A 17,993-nucleotide genomic window follows, 5' to 3' on the forward strand; every position below is an offset into this window, starting at 1 on the left:
AGTGGGCACAAATTGGAAAATGATGAAAAGTAAAGAGGGGAGTTAAAGGGGTGGAGGAAACAGTGTGGAACAAGATTGTCAGCAGTGGAAGGAAACCTTGGGAAAAAAGGAAGCCAACAGATCCCTGCAGGAGCATTCTAGTCTCTGGCCACCAGGGGCAGGATTGGCATAGTACAGCCTGGTCACCAGTCCGGCTCTTTGTTGATGGCAATGTGTGCAGGTCAGTGGCCAGAGGTGGGCTGGAGCCAATGGGGACTGGCCATCAGGTTCTTGAGAACCTGCTGTCTGCAACTCTTTTCAATCCCCCCTCCCAACACTCAGAAAAGTCGAGCTGGTAGCTTGAAATCCGACATGGTGGGAATGTCAGCAGTATCTACGCCATGGAAATTGGCAAGTGCTACACGTAATAAAGGCTTTGGTCCCAGAAGAGCCTGTTACTGACGACTGAGCTGCTTAGTCAGCTTTGTTTCACCCACCTTTGTTCATTTCTTTCTTCATCTGCCTTGTGAGCTAAGTTGTGACCACGCCCTGGACTGGACGAGCCAACCCTCAAATACCGTGCTGTTAAAAATCAGGGGGATGCCTATTTATGTGATTAAAGAAGGGTTTGCTTTTTTGGGGGGTTGGGGGGAAAGTATCGTAAAGAGAAAGCTTCTCTGGCCCGATGTCCTCAGCCTCCTTCCTCCCCATGTGTCTGAATGCTAGGGCACGTGCCCATTAGCATGGCTGCTGGAGCTGTGTCTCCCCCACCCCCACACGGCGGTTTTGATGTTCTCACCAACCCCTCCCATCAACTTACTGTGATATTTGACTTTCAACCATTCGACGCACACACGACTTCCCGTTGGAGATATAAAGTGCAAATGTACACACATTGCAAACTCCTGGCGGGGTGAGCCCCGCGGCCATCAAGCCAGGGTTCAGTCCCACAAACCTGGGGTGATCTTGCTTTTGTTCCGCTATATCCGTGGGAAGAAGACCCTAGGCATGGTGGGTAGGTCTTTTTTTTTTTTTTTTAATTTTTTTTCAACGTTTTTATTTATTTTTGGGACAGAGAGAGACAGAGCATGAACAGGGGAGGGGCAGAGAGAGAGGGAGACACAGAATCGGAAACAGGCTCCAGGCTCTGAGCCATCAGCCCAGAGCCCAACGCGGGGCTCGAACTCACGGACCGCGAGATCGTGACCTGGCTGAAGTCGGACGCTTAACCGACTGCGCCACCCAGGCGCCCCAGGAGTTCTTTAAATTAGCTCCTGTTCCGCCTCTTTCTGAGGTTAGAGCGACTCGCCGTGCCCAAGGTCACACATCAGGGAAGCGTCTGGGTCGGCATTTGGAGGCACATCTTTCTGACTCTAAAACTTGTCCTTCCGATCATCTACTTTGTATGGCGTTGGCCAGCAGCAAAGTATCTTCTCCACACAGGGCACCAGCCTGGGGCCAGCAGAGCTAGGGAGGTGTCCAGATACGGGACTTTTGTCAGAGAGACTCTTCGGACCATTATTTCAGCTTTCCAGAGCTTTCCAGGTCTCAGTGTTTCCTCAAAAGAGCTGGAAAGTTTGGGACGCCTGGGTGGCTCAAGTCAGTTAAGGATCCGACTCTTGATTTCGGCTCAGGTCATGATCTTATGGTTTGTGAGATCGAGCCCCGCGTCGGGCTCTGCGCTGACAGCACGGAGCCTGCTTGGGATTCTCTGTCTCTGTCTCCCCGCCCCCACCCCCCGCCATCTCTCTGCCCCTCCCCCACTTGTGCTCTCTCCCTCTCTCAAAATAAATTAAAAAATAAAAATTAAAAAAAAGAGCTAGAAAGTTCTTGGGGACCAACTTCCTCTGCTCTCCTCCTAGTTTAAGCAGAAATGGCAGCCACTGCTCCCCAGAAGCTTCCGTCCCAGGCACCAGGGCTCCACTCGGTAGGCGTGAGCCCCAAGCGGGGAAGGTGACCATCTCCAATCCCTTCCAGCTCTGACAGAGGCGCAGGACATCCGGACACACCTGATGCCACTCTCCCGCCACCTGGAGATCCTCGAGAGCCTGGAGTTTCCGGAGGTGAAACCACGGCTGCGGCCTCTGCTCCACGTGGTGTGTCTGATCTGGGCCACGTGCGGGTCCTACCGCTCCCCAGGGCGGCTCACGGTGCTGCTCCAGGAAATCTGCAATCTCCTCATCCAGCAGGTTAGCCATCGGGGCTCCTGACAACCCCCCCCTCCCCACCGCCCCCCGCCAGGGGCTGGCTGGCACCGGGTCACGGGGAAGAGGAGAGGGCGCGTTTCCTTCAGGGCAGGGAACTCATTCAAGTCCGGAGGAGTCTCACACTTAAATTGTGTTACTGTCACCGCCAGTAACTCCAAAAGGTGTTCTCAGTAGTGCTAGAATCCTTGGGAGGACCGGTCTTCCTTTCCCCTCTGCCCAAGTCCCGGGGTCAGGCACAGGGTGGGTGTGGTGAGTCTTGACCTCCTTAGTGATCAGTGCCCAGGGTCAACAGGGAAGCCCAACACTTAAGAATGCTGCCCCGAGAGTCAGGCGTCCTTGTGCCTAATTCTGAGTCACCACTGGTTAGCCGTGTGTGCCTGGGCAAGTGACGTATCTGCTCTGTGCCTCACTTTCCCCACTGTGCAATGGGAAAAAGCAGAGGACCTGTCTCAAAGGGCGGCCGGCTGGCCACGTCCCACATGCTCATGCCCTGCACGTGCTATGAACTCAGGGCCTGTGAGCTACAGAGAAACAGCTTCTTGGACCACATAGTCCATACTCCTCCTCCTCAGGGCCTCTTGGAACACCAGCCAGCACAGCATATACCTCAGGAGTCTGTGTGTCAACAGAACAAGGGGCCTTAATGAGGCTTCAGGGATCTGTCTCCCAAGTTGGCTTCTTTTACCTCTAATGAACATATATAAAGAGTAACTCGTAACAACTAACATCTACAGAGAACGTTGCAGCCTACCAGTGCTGTGACATCCAAGACCTTGGCCATTTTCGGATGGACCCTGTGAGATGGGCAGGGAGAGCCTTATTAATTTCTTATTAATATTTAAAGATGTGAGCTAAGGCTCGAGGAGGTCAACTGAGTCCGCCAAAGTTCCCCCAATCCAGGACGGGAAGTCAGTTGTTTGGCTCCAAGGTCAGCACCCTTCCATCACGGCATTTTTGTAAGACTTTTCCGGTTGAAAGTATAAGAAAGCCCAATCCAAACCAGCCTCAACAAAACAACTAGCATGACTTACTGGTTTGTGTACTTCAAAGGCCCAAGATAAGGCTGGCTCCAGCCCTGGCCGACAGGAAGGCTAAGATAACGTCACCGGGACGAGGTTACTTTTGACACGCCCTGTGGTGGTGAAGGCGGCTGTCATACAGCTTAAGCATCACAGCGGTACAGGATCGAGACTCTTGGAGACAGGGGAATACTTATGGTTCAAAGAATTCTTGCTTTTGAATTACTTTACTGTAGAAAGCCAACTAGTCACGAGCGAATCCCCCAGGAAAGAGCACCTTCCCCAGCCCAAGCTGGCCCAACAGAAGTTCGCCATGGCTCCTTTGCGCGCCCGTCTGTCCCTGAGCCAATCGTGGATGGTTTGGCTTGAGCCCAGGCGCCAGTCCACTGGTAGAACTGAGGATGGGGTCAGAGGTTTCCTACAGCATGCTTCTGGAAAGTATGGCGGGCGGTTATTGAGATCAGAGTTGGGACATGGACAAAAACCGCGTGCAGGCTCCGCGACAACCTTCTGTTTGCGTTCCAGGCTTCTAATTATCTCAACCCAGAAGGCCTCCTGAGAAGTGAGGTGGAAGAAAGTCAGAGAAAACTGCAAGTGGCCGTGGACACCTTGAACTTCTTCAAGCAGATGTTTCAGGACAGAAGAGAGAATCTCCATACTTACTTCAAAGAGAACCAGGAAGTCAAGGAGTGGGATTTCCAGTCTTCCTTGGTCTTTGTGCGACTGGATGGCTTCTTGGGGAGACTGCTCCTGGTGCAGGTGAGTGTCCTCGTTCACATCAGGCTCCCAGCTCCATACAGGGGTAAGCCATCCAGGGATCCGAAATCAGAGTAGGAAAAGGACCAAAGCAGCACGGTGGCCAATCCTCCATTGGTTGGAAGAACCCATAATAAGAGTCAATAAACATCTGGTTTGACATTTGCATGTAATGGTGGTTCTGGTCGAAGTGTAGGAAACTCTGATCATAGACTCGTTTGGGGGAAAGGCCAACTAATTGAGTTGGTTTTCAAATTACCCATCATCTTCAAACTTTGTTTCAAATAAACTCTTGCTAGAAATTCCACGGGCGAAATGCAACTGAACTGATGTAGATGCAGTTAGCCATGCTCAACAAACCCACTCCTTTGAACTTCTCCTTTTCCATGCTCCCACCCTCAAGGTGGCTCCCAGAATCATAAGACTAGTGAATCCCTGTGCAAAAGATGCAGGACTTTTGGCTCAAAGTTGTGGCTCCACCCCCTTCCTCCCCCCGTGCCCCCCTCCCCCAGCAATGATTTAAAAGTTCATGTGAATGTTAGTTTAAGGGCCAGGGTGAGAAAACAGGAGACTTTTGCTTTTGATGGTTTTCATCCTCAGAATTTAATGTGGTTAGCAGGTGTTTTCACACTTGATGGCTCGATATTTGCTGACTGAACTTTGCAATGGACGTCATCAAATGAAATACGGACTTATTTGAGAAATTCAGGATCAAGATTAGGACAATGACCAAGGGGACCGAGAGGGCGTCAGAATCATTTCCATCTATGATCTGCACAGATTTGAGAATGCAGAGGTGGGGTGGGGTGGGGGGGATCAGTTGGGAAGAGGTGCACCCTACAGTTTGTAGGATAATGGCACGGTTTGTAGTGGCACCCTACGGTTTGTAGGATAATGAGGACAAGAGAGCATGGGATTGAATCCGTGCATTCCAATTCAAGAAGCATTGTCCCAGCCCCGCCATGCACCAGGCACCGAGCTGCGAACTGGGGATACCATGGTGACCAGAAGATGGCTTTCTCTACAAGAAGCCTGTGGACCAGTAGCCATAGTGCAGAAGGTAGACAGACTGATGGATGAGATCCAGGGACAGAAAGACAACAGAATCTGGGAATGTCGTTGAGGTGTATTAAATGCCACGATAGAAGCGAAATTGGGGTGTTCCTGGGAGCAGGAAAGAAGGGCTCCCTAACCCAGAGGGGGCTCTGAGAAAGCGGGCAGCACACGAGGAAATACATTTCGAAACTGGAGTGGGAATTCTCCAGGGAAAGAAGGGGAAGGCCACAGAGACAGAGAAAATGTATACGCGAGAAAACCAGAAGCCAGATCTCGCGAAAGGCGCACCCTAAATGCTTCACCCGATCGCGGAGACTGCAAATAATCGACATCAGCTTTATCCTAAATGCCTCCTCCTCCCGCAGCCTCTGGAGCTCTCCCTCTAGTCTCTAACCCCTTCCCTGCTTGAGCCCAGGTGACAGACGGTCACCAACCTGCCTCTGCAGTCAGAGCAACTGCGGGGCGGGGCCTCGGCCCTGTGCACACATGCTCATGATGTGACTTTGCATATAGACAGCTATTCTAACATGAGGGCGGCTGATCTGCTGGGTGTATTCAGTAAATACAAGCACTGATGGCCACCCATCTCCCCGGAGTCATTACCCTCACGGGAGTGCTCACAGCTGCTCTTTCCCTCCGAATCAAGGGCACGGAGGCATAAAAAGCAGTTGCCCCAATTTAATTAGGGGATGGCTTGAATGTCACCATGCTCGGCCTTTCTGTGGCTCCCTCTCTTTCCTGTCCTTCGAGATGGTTTACTTCTCAGCCCTTACCTCAGACCCCAGCATTTCTTTTCTCTGCCGCCTTGCCTCTTCCTCCCCTTTCTACCTGTCCCCTTCCCCCCCTCTTTTGTCATCTTTCTTTCTTTCCCTTCCTTCCTTTTTCTCTCATTCCCTTCCTTTTTTCTTTCTTTCCCTTTCTTCCTTTCTTCTTTCTCTCTTTCCCATCCTTCCCTCCTTTCTTTTTCTTTTCTTTCTCTTTCCCTTCCTTCCTTCCTCTTTCTTTCTCTTTCCCTTTCTTTCTCTTTTCCTTCTTTCCTCTGTCTTCTCTCTCTTTCCCATCCTTCCTTCCTTTTCTCTTTCTTGCTCTTTCTCTCTCTCTCTCTCTCCCTCCCTTTTCTGTTTTCCTCACCTCATTGTTCGCCCTACATTTCTGTGATCTTCCCAATCCTGTGGCTGCCCCCCCCCTTCCCCCAGGCCAGTGTTTGCTCCCCTCCTCCCGGTTTCATCTCCCAAATGTTGGCTCTCACTCATCCCTGTGCCCTCCGGCTCCCCTGTCACCCCCCTACCCGTCTCAGCACAGAGGACACGGAGTTATTGATCTTCCGGGAGCATATTTCATGTGGCCCTTTAGTTAACATTCCGTGTATCTCTGTGATCAATGCCTGTTTGAAATGGGATTAATCTGCTTCTCTCCAGCAAGAATTAGCATGAACCTCGCCTTATTCATCTTGCCGTTCTAATAATGCAGCCTCTGAGATGTGGGTGTCTGCCATTAATAAACGCACGCAGCCAAGTTAATAAAATGACACCAATACCTTTACTCTCCGGCACGCTCACGTCCAGGGTTATGTTGTAAAAGGGCCTGTTTTTCATCTCCGTGGTTCCCTTGGATTTCTTTTCCCCTCTGATTTGTATGGCTTTCCCTCCCTCGCCTTTTGCACAAGAAAGTCTCCTTGTGCAGATGGACTCTTCCCTCTGGGCTCCTGCCGGAGCAAAAAATGGGGGCAGGGCGAGGAGGGGGCTGCCGGGCAGGAGCCTGTGTGTGCGGAGCACCGCTCAGCAGGCAGAGTGATTGGGTTCGTAGGGCACCGCGCCCTCCCCCGCCTCCCCATCACAGCCAGGATACAGCTCATCTCGGATAGAGCTGAGCCTGGGGGAACGAAAGGAAGAAGAGGAAAATGAAGAACAAACCTGTTTCTAGAGCCTGAATCCTGCTCTGGCCCGCAGCCTACATTCAGCAGGAGCCTAGGTGCGTTGAGGGCAACGCACGAATTCGCTTGCCCAGGGTTCACACGGCTCGGGGAGGTTTGGCTGCAATTTGTAGCCAGGGGCATCTGGTCTTTCCACCAAAGTTGTGCATCTCCTGGGGGGAGATCTCAAGGTCCTGTCCCTCTGTCCTGCCCCCCTACTCCCCAGGGTTTTGTGTTTTCCTTCTGCCCTCAGACACCCGACTCTGCCTTTTTATTTATTTATTTATTTATTTTTTTTTTTTAATATTTAATTTTTTTTCTTTCAACGTTCATTCACCTCTGGGACAGAGAGAGACAGAGCATGAACGGGGGAGGGGCAGAGAGAGAGGGAGACACAGAATCGGAAACAGGCTCCAGGCTCCGAGCCATCAGCCCAGAGCCCGACGCGGGGCTCGAACTCCCGGACCGCGAGATCGTGACCTGGCTGAAGTCGGACGCTTCACCGACTGCGCCACCCAGGCGCCCCATCGACTCTGCCTTTTTAGACCCTATTTCTACCACCTGGTTCCTAGGCCTTTTTTTTTTTTTTTTTCCCCAAAATAAGTCATTTGGGTAAAATTATATCCCTCCCCCCGTCCACGAGGGGGCCTTATTTATTTGACTTTATGACTCGCTAAGGAACTCCCAAAAGTACATAAAATCTTTGCAACTCCAACAGTCAAAAGTCAAAGGGAAGAAGACGGGTTCGGCTGCCTCCTGATCCCCTCGCCCTGCCTTCCTGCTTGCCTTACCGGTGCGCACGCGCGTGCCCCCCACCACGTGAATGCACGCTGCACACACCCACGCCACGTGCACACACACACACACCCCACACTGAGCTCATTTTTGTGCCCTAGTCAGTAGATGCTGCAGACCACCCTCCCCCCCACCACCTCCCTTTTCCGTTTCTGCCTGCAGCCTCTTCCCTACAAACAATGCCCTGAGCAGCTTGGAGAGAACCCTCATTTCTTTCATTATAAAATTGCTGCAAAGCTGCGATTCACTTGGAGACAAAATGATTTCCTGCTGAGGTTTTCTGCGAGGTGATTAGCGGGGAGAGAGGTAATCAGCTGACCTAATATGCACTGCATTCCCTTCCCTCCTTCCTCCATCGGTGGCCGGGCTGCTGCCTCCTTCATTGGGGCCTAATTGGGGCGGCTTCCCTCTCAGCCTGGCCTGGGCATGTGGCCACGCAGGTGACCATTAGCCGCGTAACGTCGGCCACCGTTCGAAAGGTAAAGAAAACAGTCTTTTTCCCCACGACCTTTGGAGATTGTCTTCTCCGAACGCCTGCTTTGTGCTCTCCCTTAATGAATTCTGAAGACATTTCCTTTCAGATGGGTGGTGTCACCTCTCAGTGGAGGACAGGCTTGTGTGCGTGGGGATAGCCATGATCCCCGACTTTGTCGGCACGCCTTGCGGGGCCAGGGCACAAACGGAGCTCTCCCCCGGCACCCCATTAGAGGTTGCCCGGTTGCTCCAAAGAATAGGACCCAATCTGCCAGTCGGCTGCCGGGGACCCCATGGTCTTTTTGGGATCCGGCTGGGAGGGAGCAGCGGTCCCTCTGCCGTTAGACATCTCTTACCCACCAACCCGATCTAATGACATCAGCGTGATGGTAATTAACGACAGCGACTTCTGTGGATGGAAGTCACTCCAAAGCACTTCCCGTGGAACACTCGGTAACCCCACGGCAAATCAGGTGTTAGCCAACCCTTTTGCAGGTTAGGAGACTGAGGTTTAATTAGGGTCTTGCTTTAAGCCGCGTGGGTAGGGAGCGGCAGCCCAGGGTTGTGTGGACCCAGGGACTTGGGGTCCTGGATCCTCAGCTTTTTCCATGATGCCTGTGCTCCTGAGGTCGACGTTTTCAGCCAGTACAGAGCAGAGTGAATTTCCTGTGTGTACTGGCGGGATGAATAAAAATGGGTATGTTGAAAATATTATTTAAGCCTCATTTTGGTTTTAACTGCCTTTTATCTGTTTCATGAGGACTTCTAAATAACGAAAAGGACTTGCATTCAAATATTTTGAGAATGGGGCGCCTGGGTGGCGCAGTCGGTTAAGCGTCCGACTTCAGCCAGGTCACGATCTCGCGCTCCGTGAGTTCGAGCCCCGCGTCGGGCTCTGGGCTGATGGCTCAGAGCCTGGAGCCTGTTTCCGATTCTGTGTCTCCCTCTCTCTGTGCCCCTCCCCCGTTCATGCTCTGTTTCTCTCTGTCCCAAAAATAAATAAACGTTGAAAAAAAAAAAAAATATTTTGAGAATCAACGACGTGGAAACCATCGTTAGGATGAATCAGTTTCCACAGTTGGGAGACGATTTTCCCCCCGATTCAGGAATCGTCTCTACAATGCCCCTGATCTCAAACCTCTACTAAAATCCATGCCGTGATGGGGAGCTCACTATCTCTCTTAGCATTCCATTCTATAGTCGGGCATTTCTGGGTACTAGACGGTTCTGTTTTATGAAGTGGAACCACGTGGAATTGCCAAAATGGCCAAGTGCAAGTCATTTTATACGTTCAGCCCACGAGTTGAGGCCAAAACTACTTTTTTGCCCTGTTCACTCATTTGCCTTATTTCTGCCCTCACAGTAGGACCAGGCTAGGTTCTGCCTCGTATTTGACCAAGGCCCTTTTAAACGCACATTTAAAGGCACGAACGTTTAGGGGCGCCTGGGTGGCGCAGTCGGTGAAGCGTCCGACTTCAGCCAGGTCACGATCTCGCGGTCCGTGAGTTCGAGCCCCGCGTCGGGCTCTGGGCTGATGGCTCAGAGCCTGGAGCCTGTTTCCGATTCTGTGTCTCCCTCTCTCTCTGCCCCTCCCCCGTTCATGCTCTGTCTCTCTCTCTGTCCCAAAAATAAATAAACGTTGAAAAAAAAAATTAAAAAAAAATAATAATAAAGGCATGAACGTTTAAAGGCACATTTCTGCCTTGAATTCCTTCAGCGTCTAGGACCCTTCCAGGGGCTGAAGGTACAGTGGTACCTCTGGGACCCAAGACCATGCTTCAAGTATTCTTGAGAACAAAACAGTACAACTAAATGACCATCTGGTTTTCCGATGTAACCAAACATACCCAGATCCGTCTGTCTTTTAACATGGACCCAGAGCATCTTCCCAAAACTTGAAACTGACTTCCACGGGATTACGAAAGATGGGTACCCAGGTGACATTCCACAGCACACGTACGTTTTCCCCCACTTGACTGATCACAGCTAAGCCCAACTTGTTGAATGGACATGAATTGCGATCTAAGTCGATTTCATTTAAATCAGATTCTTTTCTGTTCTCCTGCGGATATATAAAATTGAAACGTGTTTTTCAGTAAAGACTGCCCCATTTCCCACCAGTAGAGGCAAGACCCCCTGGTCTGGGTGACGTCTTCCTTTCCTCAGCTGGTTCTTTCCTCTTCTCTCCTCCCTGACTTGAGCTGCTGGCCAACAGCCATGCCTGAGCATAGCAAGCAAAACGGGGGTGGAGGGGGGGGGGGTTAGATGGGCTGCCCCAGGTTGCCAGGTGCCCTCCTGGCAATGTGGGGCAAACCAGTCCCGTCTCACCACTTCCCGGTGTCTCTGTCACTGCCGTTGGACATGGCGTCCCAGGAAGGGAAGGGAGTCGAGCAGCCTCTCGCCAGCCTGATGGCTCAACCCATCGCAGTGGCCATTGGCAGCGGGGATTTCCCAGAGTGGACTCAGGACCCACTGGGTTTTCTGCGTTGTGACATGGTGTTCCCTCTACCTGCCCTCCAATCTCCCTTAGGGTGGAGGACCCCCTCCCAGCGTTTGCCAGAACCATCCAAAGGTCAGAGTTACCCTCCTCTTTCCTGTTGGAAGAGGTCTGCGCCTAGATGGGAAGAAAGGCTGGGTTTGCAGGTTCTGCGACTTCAGATGAGCGTGTGCGAGGGAAGAACACAATCTGGCACGGTAGTGTCTTCTGAAGGCTCCCGTCCGACGAAGCGGCTTCTGTGGACTTGGGAGGGGCTCCTCCCCGAGGCTCTGTGCTGTCCACCTGTCACTTAATTCTGAGCACAGCTGGGGCACTGCCGTATCAACGACAACAGTGACAGCAAGACGCACGCACTGTGTACTTGCCGTGTGCCAAGCACTGGCCTAAACCCTAAGCCAACCCGGACTGCTTTCGCTCCCGCCATTATTATCCTGTTGCAGATGAAGAAACCCAACAGAGACGCCCAGTAACTTGCTCACTGTCGCCCAGCCGACCACATGGCAGATTCCTTCTCTCGGCAGGAGTGGTTGCTGAGGATATCAGTGTCTCCCTCTTGGCTTGTCCTTGAGACCTTTTGAAGGATCTGTTTTCTGTCAATATCCCTTAAGATAGCTGTGCTTCTGGAGCCAGATAGCGTGTTTCCCTTGAAATGGATTTATTTTCATTTTTTTTGAAGTTTATTTATTATTGAGAGAGAGCGAGAGAGAGAGAGAGAGAGAGAGAGAGAGAGAGGTGGGCAGGAGCAGAGGGAGAGAGAGAATCCCAAGCCGGCTCTGCCCTGTCAGCAGAGCCGGACGTGAGGCTCGAACTCATGAACCGCGAGATCATTCCCTGAGCTGAAGCCAAGAGCCAGACGCTCAGCTGGTGGAGCCACCCAGGCGCCCCGACATGGATTTTTTAAAAAAACATCAGGGGCACCTGGGTGGCTCAGTCAGTTAAGCGTCCGACTTCGGCTCAGGTCATGATCTCACGGTTTGTGAGTTCGAGCCCCGCATCGGGCTCTGTGCTGACAGCTCAGAGCCTGGAGCCTGCTTTGGATTCTGTGTCTCGCTCTCTCTCTGCCCCTCCCCTGCTCACGCTCTGTCTCTCTCTGTCTCAAAAATAAACAAAACACTAAAAAAAAAAATTAAAAAAAAAAACTAGAAGTAAACCCACCAGTCACGTAAATAATGTTGTTATAGTTTGTTACCTATTAGAGAACCCGGAAAGAGGCTGAAATATACATGTGGTTTTTTTCTTGTCTGTGTGAATTTTGTTTACCTGTGCTTCCTCTTTGCTTTGTGAGTTTAGCCAATAGTGATTTATACCAAGCCGATCTAATAATAAGGCTACGATACTAATCAGCCCTCCTATTTTCCTAAGCAACCATCCCCGCTCCCTGTGATTTCTAGCCCTTCCCATACTAATCTGAGTGTTATCTGCTGCTGCTCTTATTAACTATTTTGTGAACTGGCCCTATAGGATCTTCTGAAGACAACCCTGGATTTCCACACGCTGGGAAAGCTTGAGTTCAGTGGCATCAGAGGGAGTGCCCTGAGTCGGCAGGTCCAGCAAATGTATGACGAATTTCAAGAGATGTACAGGGTCTTTACAGAGGCCCCCTATGACTGCTTGGACCCCCAGAGCACGGTAAGGCTTGGAAAGGCTAACTCACAAGCTTTTTCTCTTTCTCAGATGCCTCGAGGCGGTAGGGTCTAGGTGTTTACTTGCATTTTCCTTGTGTATTTCCTTTGGTTCCCGGGGCTCCTTTGTATTAAGAGACCACTCCCAGTTATTCTTTTTGTCAGGAGAAAGTTCAGGAAAGGCCTTTTCTAACGGCTGACTGCTCCAGACTGATGATACCCAGGGTTCCAGAGATGCTGAGATGTGTACGGGTTGATGGTGGGGGGCCGTGTGCAAAGCTTTCAGCTTCGAGCTCCACGGAGGCCAGGCGCACCCGGGCAGAATTTCATTAGTGGCTTGGGGAGGGGGAAGTGAAACAGAGGCTGAGTTGTTCTGAGCTGACCCTGGTCCCCCAGGGAGTCTTCAGGCAGAGGAAAGGGCCAGAGTTGCAGTTTCCAGGATCCCACATGTCACCTGTAGCCCAGGATTCTGGACCTGTGGGTCCAAGCCTACAGCAGGAAAAACAAAACAAAACAAAACAAAAAAGCAGAAGGGTCAATACGGAAGCAGGGAATGGCATGCCTGTTAGGAGGGGCTGAATTAGGGGAGAAGGAATCACAAGAATGTACCAGCGGAAGTGGAGAAAGAAATTGAGCAGAAATCTACTCTGAGCACCTCCAGACCTTGGGTGATTAGCTGGCCAAACCCAGAAGTTTTAAAAATTTCTAAAAATTCCATGAGTCTCAGGTGGAAAAAAAAAGGGGGGGGGCAGTGGCATATGACAAAACAGGATATATACCGTGTGTTTGCCACAAAGTGATAATCTGAAAACACACCAAATCCTACACACAAGGAAACATACTAGTATTAATGTGCTTGGGTTTGGGAAGTAGAAAAACACTATGCTGTTCTGGTTTTCTTTGTCTTTTTGTAAGGCGATGCATCAGTGTTGGAAAGCGATAATAACAGGTAATAATGATTCCACAAATAAAAGTTTCTTTGACAATGGCTACGCTTTAAGAAAGAGAACACACTTGGGCTGTCTGACAAAATACAGTATTTGGGAGGATTTTGACTTGGGGCAGGAAGGGAAGTAGGAGGTAATGATAGAATAGCCTTACTGCTGGGGCTGTTGGCGCTGAGGTGGCTTCTGGGGTGACATGAGCTAGCACTGGGGGTGAGAGAAGGGACTTCAGAAGGTGGGAGAGGGGCCCCGAAAGGGGGTGACAAGGAGCCAAGCTCACACCGGACTCAATTTACCAGGAAAGTGGCATCCAGGAAAACAATACTGCAGTAATAGGGTCACTGCATGGATAGAAACAAAGCCATGCCAGGGTGAATTTTAGAAACTTAAAATTTAAGTCCTGGGTGTAGCCACTTCAAGCACATAGGTGGTGGTAAAGAGCATAGTGGGATTGGCCTTGAGGAGCTCACGTTCATCCTACGTCCACGTGATGTCACTACAGGAATTCGAAAATGACGTGTCCGAATTTCGCCAGAGAGTAGAAGATCTTGACCGAGGGCTGGGGACCATCTTCATTCAAGCCTTCGATGATGCCCCCGGTTTGGAGCATGCCTTTAAGGTTTGTGCAGCGGGGGGCGGACGGGTGGGAGCCACTGCTGTGCTCCATTCTGTCCCCACCCTCAGCTGAGGGGGACAAGGCCCCTCTTCCAATGGTTTTGTCCCCGCAGATGTCAATTGTTCCTGTGGATCTTGTAGAACGGTGTCGTGGGAGAACTAGGCAAAGGGACTGGGCAGAACTAGGGCTCTCAGGTTGATCATTAATGCTTTTCTAGAAACACGACGATGTGAAAATACTTTCCAAAAGAGTTTATTCTAGAATGTTCTCTCTGGGCCTTATCCCGAGCGTGCCCATTAGAAGTGACGAAGTCTACTTGCGGTCGCCCCCCTGAAAACCTGGGCTATTTAACCAGTGCCGCAGGGCTGATTCAAGCCGGAGCAAACCCCCCCATAAGTGGTTGTAGGGTTCAGCTACCAGCTGCTGAAGTCCATCAGGGGCCAGCTGGAGCAGGAATAGGGAGGAGAAGGCACAGGACAAGTGGACAGTGGGTGCACACTGAGACTTGTGAGTCGTGAGGCACGATGCCTTCACGGCACGTGACCGATCTTCTCTAAACTGCAAAGGAACTTCCACTCTGTAAAGACTTGAAGATTAGAACAAGGACTGACCGGTGGCAGTTATAAGGAGGCCAATTTGGGCTCCGTGGAGGGGAGAGATTTCTGTGAAAGGTGAAATGGACTTCTTGGAGAAGTCGATGAGTGTCCAGTCGCTGAAAATGTCCTCGGGTAGCCTCGATGACCAGTGAGACAGTTGTAGAAGAGGCTCAAGCCCTGGGTGGGTGAGTCCGTGCCATTCTGGGATAGTGGGTGATCCAGCATGCCAGCCTTCGTTAGCCATCGAGCGTAGAGACACATGCCCTTTCATAAACAGTGCGGCCCCATAACTCATGGGGAAACACTTGTAGGATTCCTCTCTCCAAGCCTTTGAACTCATTCTGGAAATTAGTTCCAGAATTAGTTCTCTCTGAAACTTTTTTCTTGCTCGCCACCCTCAAATTTGAGCCTTCCACATTCTCCCCAACACCTGGCCCACTTAGGTTTGTTTTTTTTTTTTTAGTTTATTTATTTATTTTGGGAGAGAGAGGGAGCAGGGGAGGGGCAGAGAGCAAGGGAGAGAGAGACTCCCAAGCAGGCTCTGTGCCGTCGGCACTCAGCCTGACGCAGGGCTCGAACTCATGAACCGTGAGATGGTGACCTGAGCCGAAATCAAGAGTCAGATGCTCAGCCAACTGAGCCACCCAAGCACCCCTAGCTCAGTTAGCTTCTTTACCTCATCTCTATTTCTGTTTTAGTTCTCTTTTTTTAATGAAGCTCAGCTCTCTGACATCTTTAGCTTTCTCTTGGTTTAATCCTTTACTCAGGGTCTCTCAACACGTGAGAGTCTGGCGGGTAATTCAGCAGACAGGTCTCCTTCTCCTTTAGAAGCAAAGGAGGGAGGGGCGACTATGAATATCCACCTATTTATAATCATTGACTCAACAGTTTTCGACCCTCTGCCACCAGCGGACATGTGAAAGAAATAGCCAGGAAACAAGCTGTACTCAGAAAGGTTGGACCTGTGACTTTTTCTTCTTCTCTCTCTGCCTCCTCCGCAGCTGCTAGACATAGCAGGGAACCTTCTGGAAAGGCCGCTGATAGCGCAGGATGCATCTGAAAAGCACCTGCTGTTCGTCCGAATGTTCCACAAAGACCTGGATACCGTGAGGGTGATCTACAGTCAGCGCGTCCAGGAGGAGGCGGAACTTGGTAGGTTTGTGGCGAGCGGGTTTGAATGGGGGAGTTCTGTTACCAGCAAGGGTGCAGCTCAACCCTCTTGTGTCCGTTAAATGGCCACGGTGGGTCCATGACATCCTCCCAGAAAAGAGAGCACAGTCTTCCTGCTTGAAATCTCAGGCCGCCTTGGGTCATTGTAGAATTCACTGACCCGCGCATTTCCCTGTGTCTGGGGCTGCGACTGGCAGCCGACCCAGAGCACTGAAGTCCCGACTGCTTCTGGCTGAGACCTTAGCACGATGCATGAGTTGACCCTTGATCAGTGTTGCCGCACTGATCAATCTCCAGCGTACCTCAGTTCCACCACGGATCTCTACACGCCTGGGGAAAGTTTCTGCTCCCTTCTGACACCATAGCAAACCCTGCTTCTGGAGGGGAGACCCTGCAGGAGGCTGACAAAGGGCGGGTCCTTGCCGAGGTGTGATGTCTCCATTCTTGAAAAAAAGTTTTTTTCTAACCTTTATTTATTTTTGAGAGAAAGAGAGAGAGAAAGAGCATGAGCAGGGGAGGGGCAGAAAGAGAGGGAGGCACAGATTCCGAAGCAGGCTCCAGGCTCCGAGCTGTCAGCACAGAGCCCGACGTGGGGCTCAAACCCACGGACCGTGAGATCATGACCTGAGCCGAACTCGGACGCTTCACCGACTGAGCCTCCCAGGCGCCCCATGACGTCTCCATTTTTGCCGCAATTCTTAGATGCCCTGTCTTACCTGATCTGAAGTCAAACACTATATGCAGGGCACCTTTGTGGGCACTGTATACAGAGGCAGGCCAGGGTAAGGGATAAAATAATTAATACTAAAGGGTTGTTCTTCAAGGAACACATCAGACATGAACAGACTTAACAGTAATGCAGAGCAGAGAACATAGGCGATGTTCAACTTGAGTCACAGCGAACGAACGGTAACGAAACAAGACGGCTTATGGCCGGGAGGTCTGAGGGGAGTGTGTGGGGTAAGTGGCCTTGAGCTGAGCCCTGCAAGGTCGGGGGATAGACAGCCAGGGAGAAATGGCAAAGGCCTCTGAAGCAGAGACAGGAGAGGAAGGTGATGGGTGGCACCTGCCTCAGCCAAAGGAGGTTACATGGGGAGATTATGTTAGTCACAGAGTTTGGGGGCAACAGTATCACCTTCTCTGAGTGCCATATTTAGGAATCTGGAGTTCATTATTCGGGTAACGGGAAATTTTCCAGGGTTTTTAAGCAACAGAGTAGTAGGACCACTGCATCTATAAAGAGGTTTGCAAGTTCCCAGGGAGGTCGTTAAGAACTGCTTCTTAGGGGCGCCTGGGTGGCTCAGTTGATTGAGTGTGCGACTCTTGGTTTCTGCTCAGGTCATGATCTCATGGTTCCTAAGTCTGAGCCCCACGTCGGCCTCTACACTGACAGCACGGAGCCTGCTTGGGATTCTTTCTCTCCTCTCTCTCTGTCTCTGTCTCTCTGCCCCTCCCCTGCTTGTGTGCTTTCTCTTTCTCTCTCTCTCTCTCAAAATAAATAAACTTTACAAACAAACGTTTCTAAAGTTCTGTAGGTCGGAGCCCAGCCTGATGTGTCTTGATGTCCACTGAGAGTGGCCCAGGGCTGAAATCACAGCCTTGACCAGGGCCAAGTTCTCATCAGGAGGTCCCGGGGAGTGGGGGGAATACGCTTTCGAGCTCATTTCGTTGGGAGAATCCAGTGCCTTGTGACTGTAGCCCCGAGGTCTGCAATTCCTCGTTGGCTGTTGGTGGGGGGGGGGGGGGGGCTGGGGGGGCCACTTAGTGCCTGGATGGCATGCCCATGCCTCCATCTTCAAGCCAGGTATGGCTTCCTGAATCCCTGACTTCTCCTTCCGGCCACCAGAGAAAACGTTCTGCTTTAAAAGGACTCACCTGATTAAGTCAGGCCCACCCAGGATCATCCCTCTTCCGCTATCTAACATAGCGTCATCACTGGAGTGATTTCTCAATCGTATCTGGTTTCCCCCACACACACTGAAGAGGAGAGGATTATGCAAGGGTTCGGGTCATTGGTGTCATCTTAGCATTTTGCCCTGCTGTGGAGGCCGGGCAGAATGTGACTGTAACAGATCAGGGTTGAGGGTACGACATCAGGGAGCAGTGGGGTCTGTGGTAAAATAAGGAAGAGACCACTATTCAGCTACACTTGCCAGTTAGAAGTGGTGGCTGGTTCTTGCCAACTCTTCCAACTGAGATTTTTTTCAAGAAATGGAATCCAGGGGCACCTGGGTGGCTCAGTCGGTTAAGTGTCCAACTCTTGGTTTCAGCTCAGGTCATGATCTCACATCCGTGAGTCTGAGCCCCACGTCGGTCTCTGCACTGACAGTGCGGAGCCTGCTTGGGATTC

The 17,993-nt window shown here is 51.2% G+C and overlaps 1 protein-coding gene across 1 annotated transcript in view; it reads left to right on the top strand.

Annotated features, from left to right (window-relative positions):
• The window catches only part of DNAH9 (dynein axonemal heavy chain 9), a 339,411-nt gene that overhangs the window by 14,142 nt on the left and 307,276 nt on the right, over window positions 1–17,993 (top strand). The window contains exons 5-9 of the mRNA XM_045487400.1: window positions 1,957–2,168; window positions 3,731–3,964; window positions 12,157–12,324; window positions 13,764–13,880; window positions 15,475–15,625. Of these exons, the coding sequence (XP_045343356.1) occupies window positions 1,957–2,168; window positions 3,731–3,964; window positions 12,157–12,324; window positions 13,764–13,880; window positions 15,475–15,625 (882 nt within the window). The remainder of the gene's footprint in view (window positions 1–1,956; window positions 2,169–3,730; window positions 3,965–12,156; window positions 12,325–13,763; window positions 13,881–15,474; window positions 15,626–17,993) is intronic.

This window comes from Leopardus geoffroyi, chromosome E1 (genome assembly GCF_018350155.1).
Source record: "Leopardus geoffroyi isolate Oge1 chromosome E1, O.geoffroyi_Oge1_pat1.0, whole genome shotgun sequence".
Taxonomy (NCBI): Eukaryota; Metazoa; Chordata; class Mammalia; order Carnivora; family Felidae; genus Leopardus; species Leopardus geoffroyi.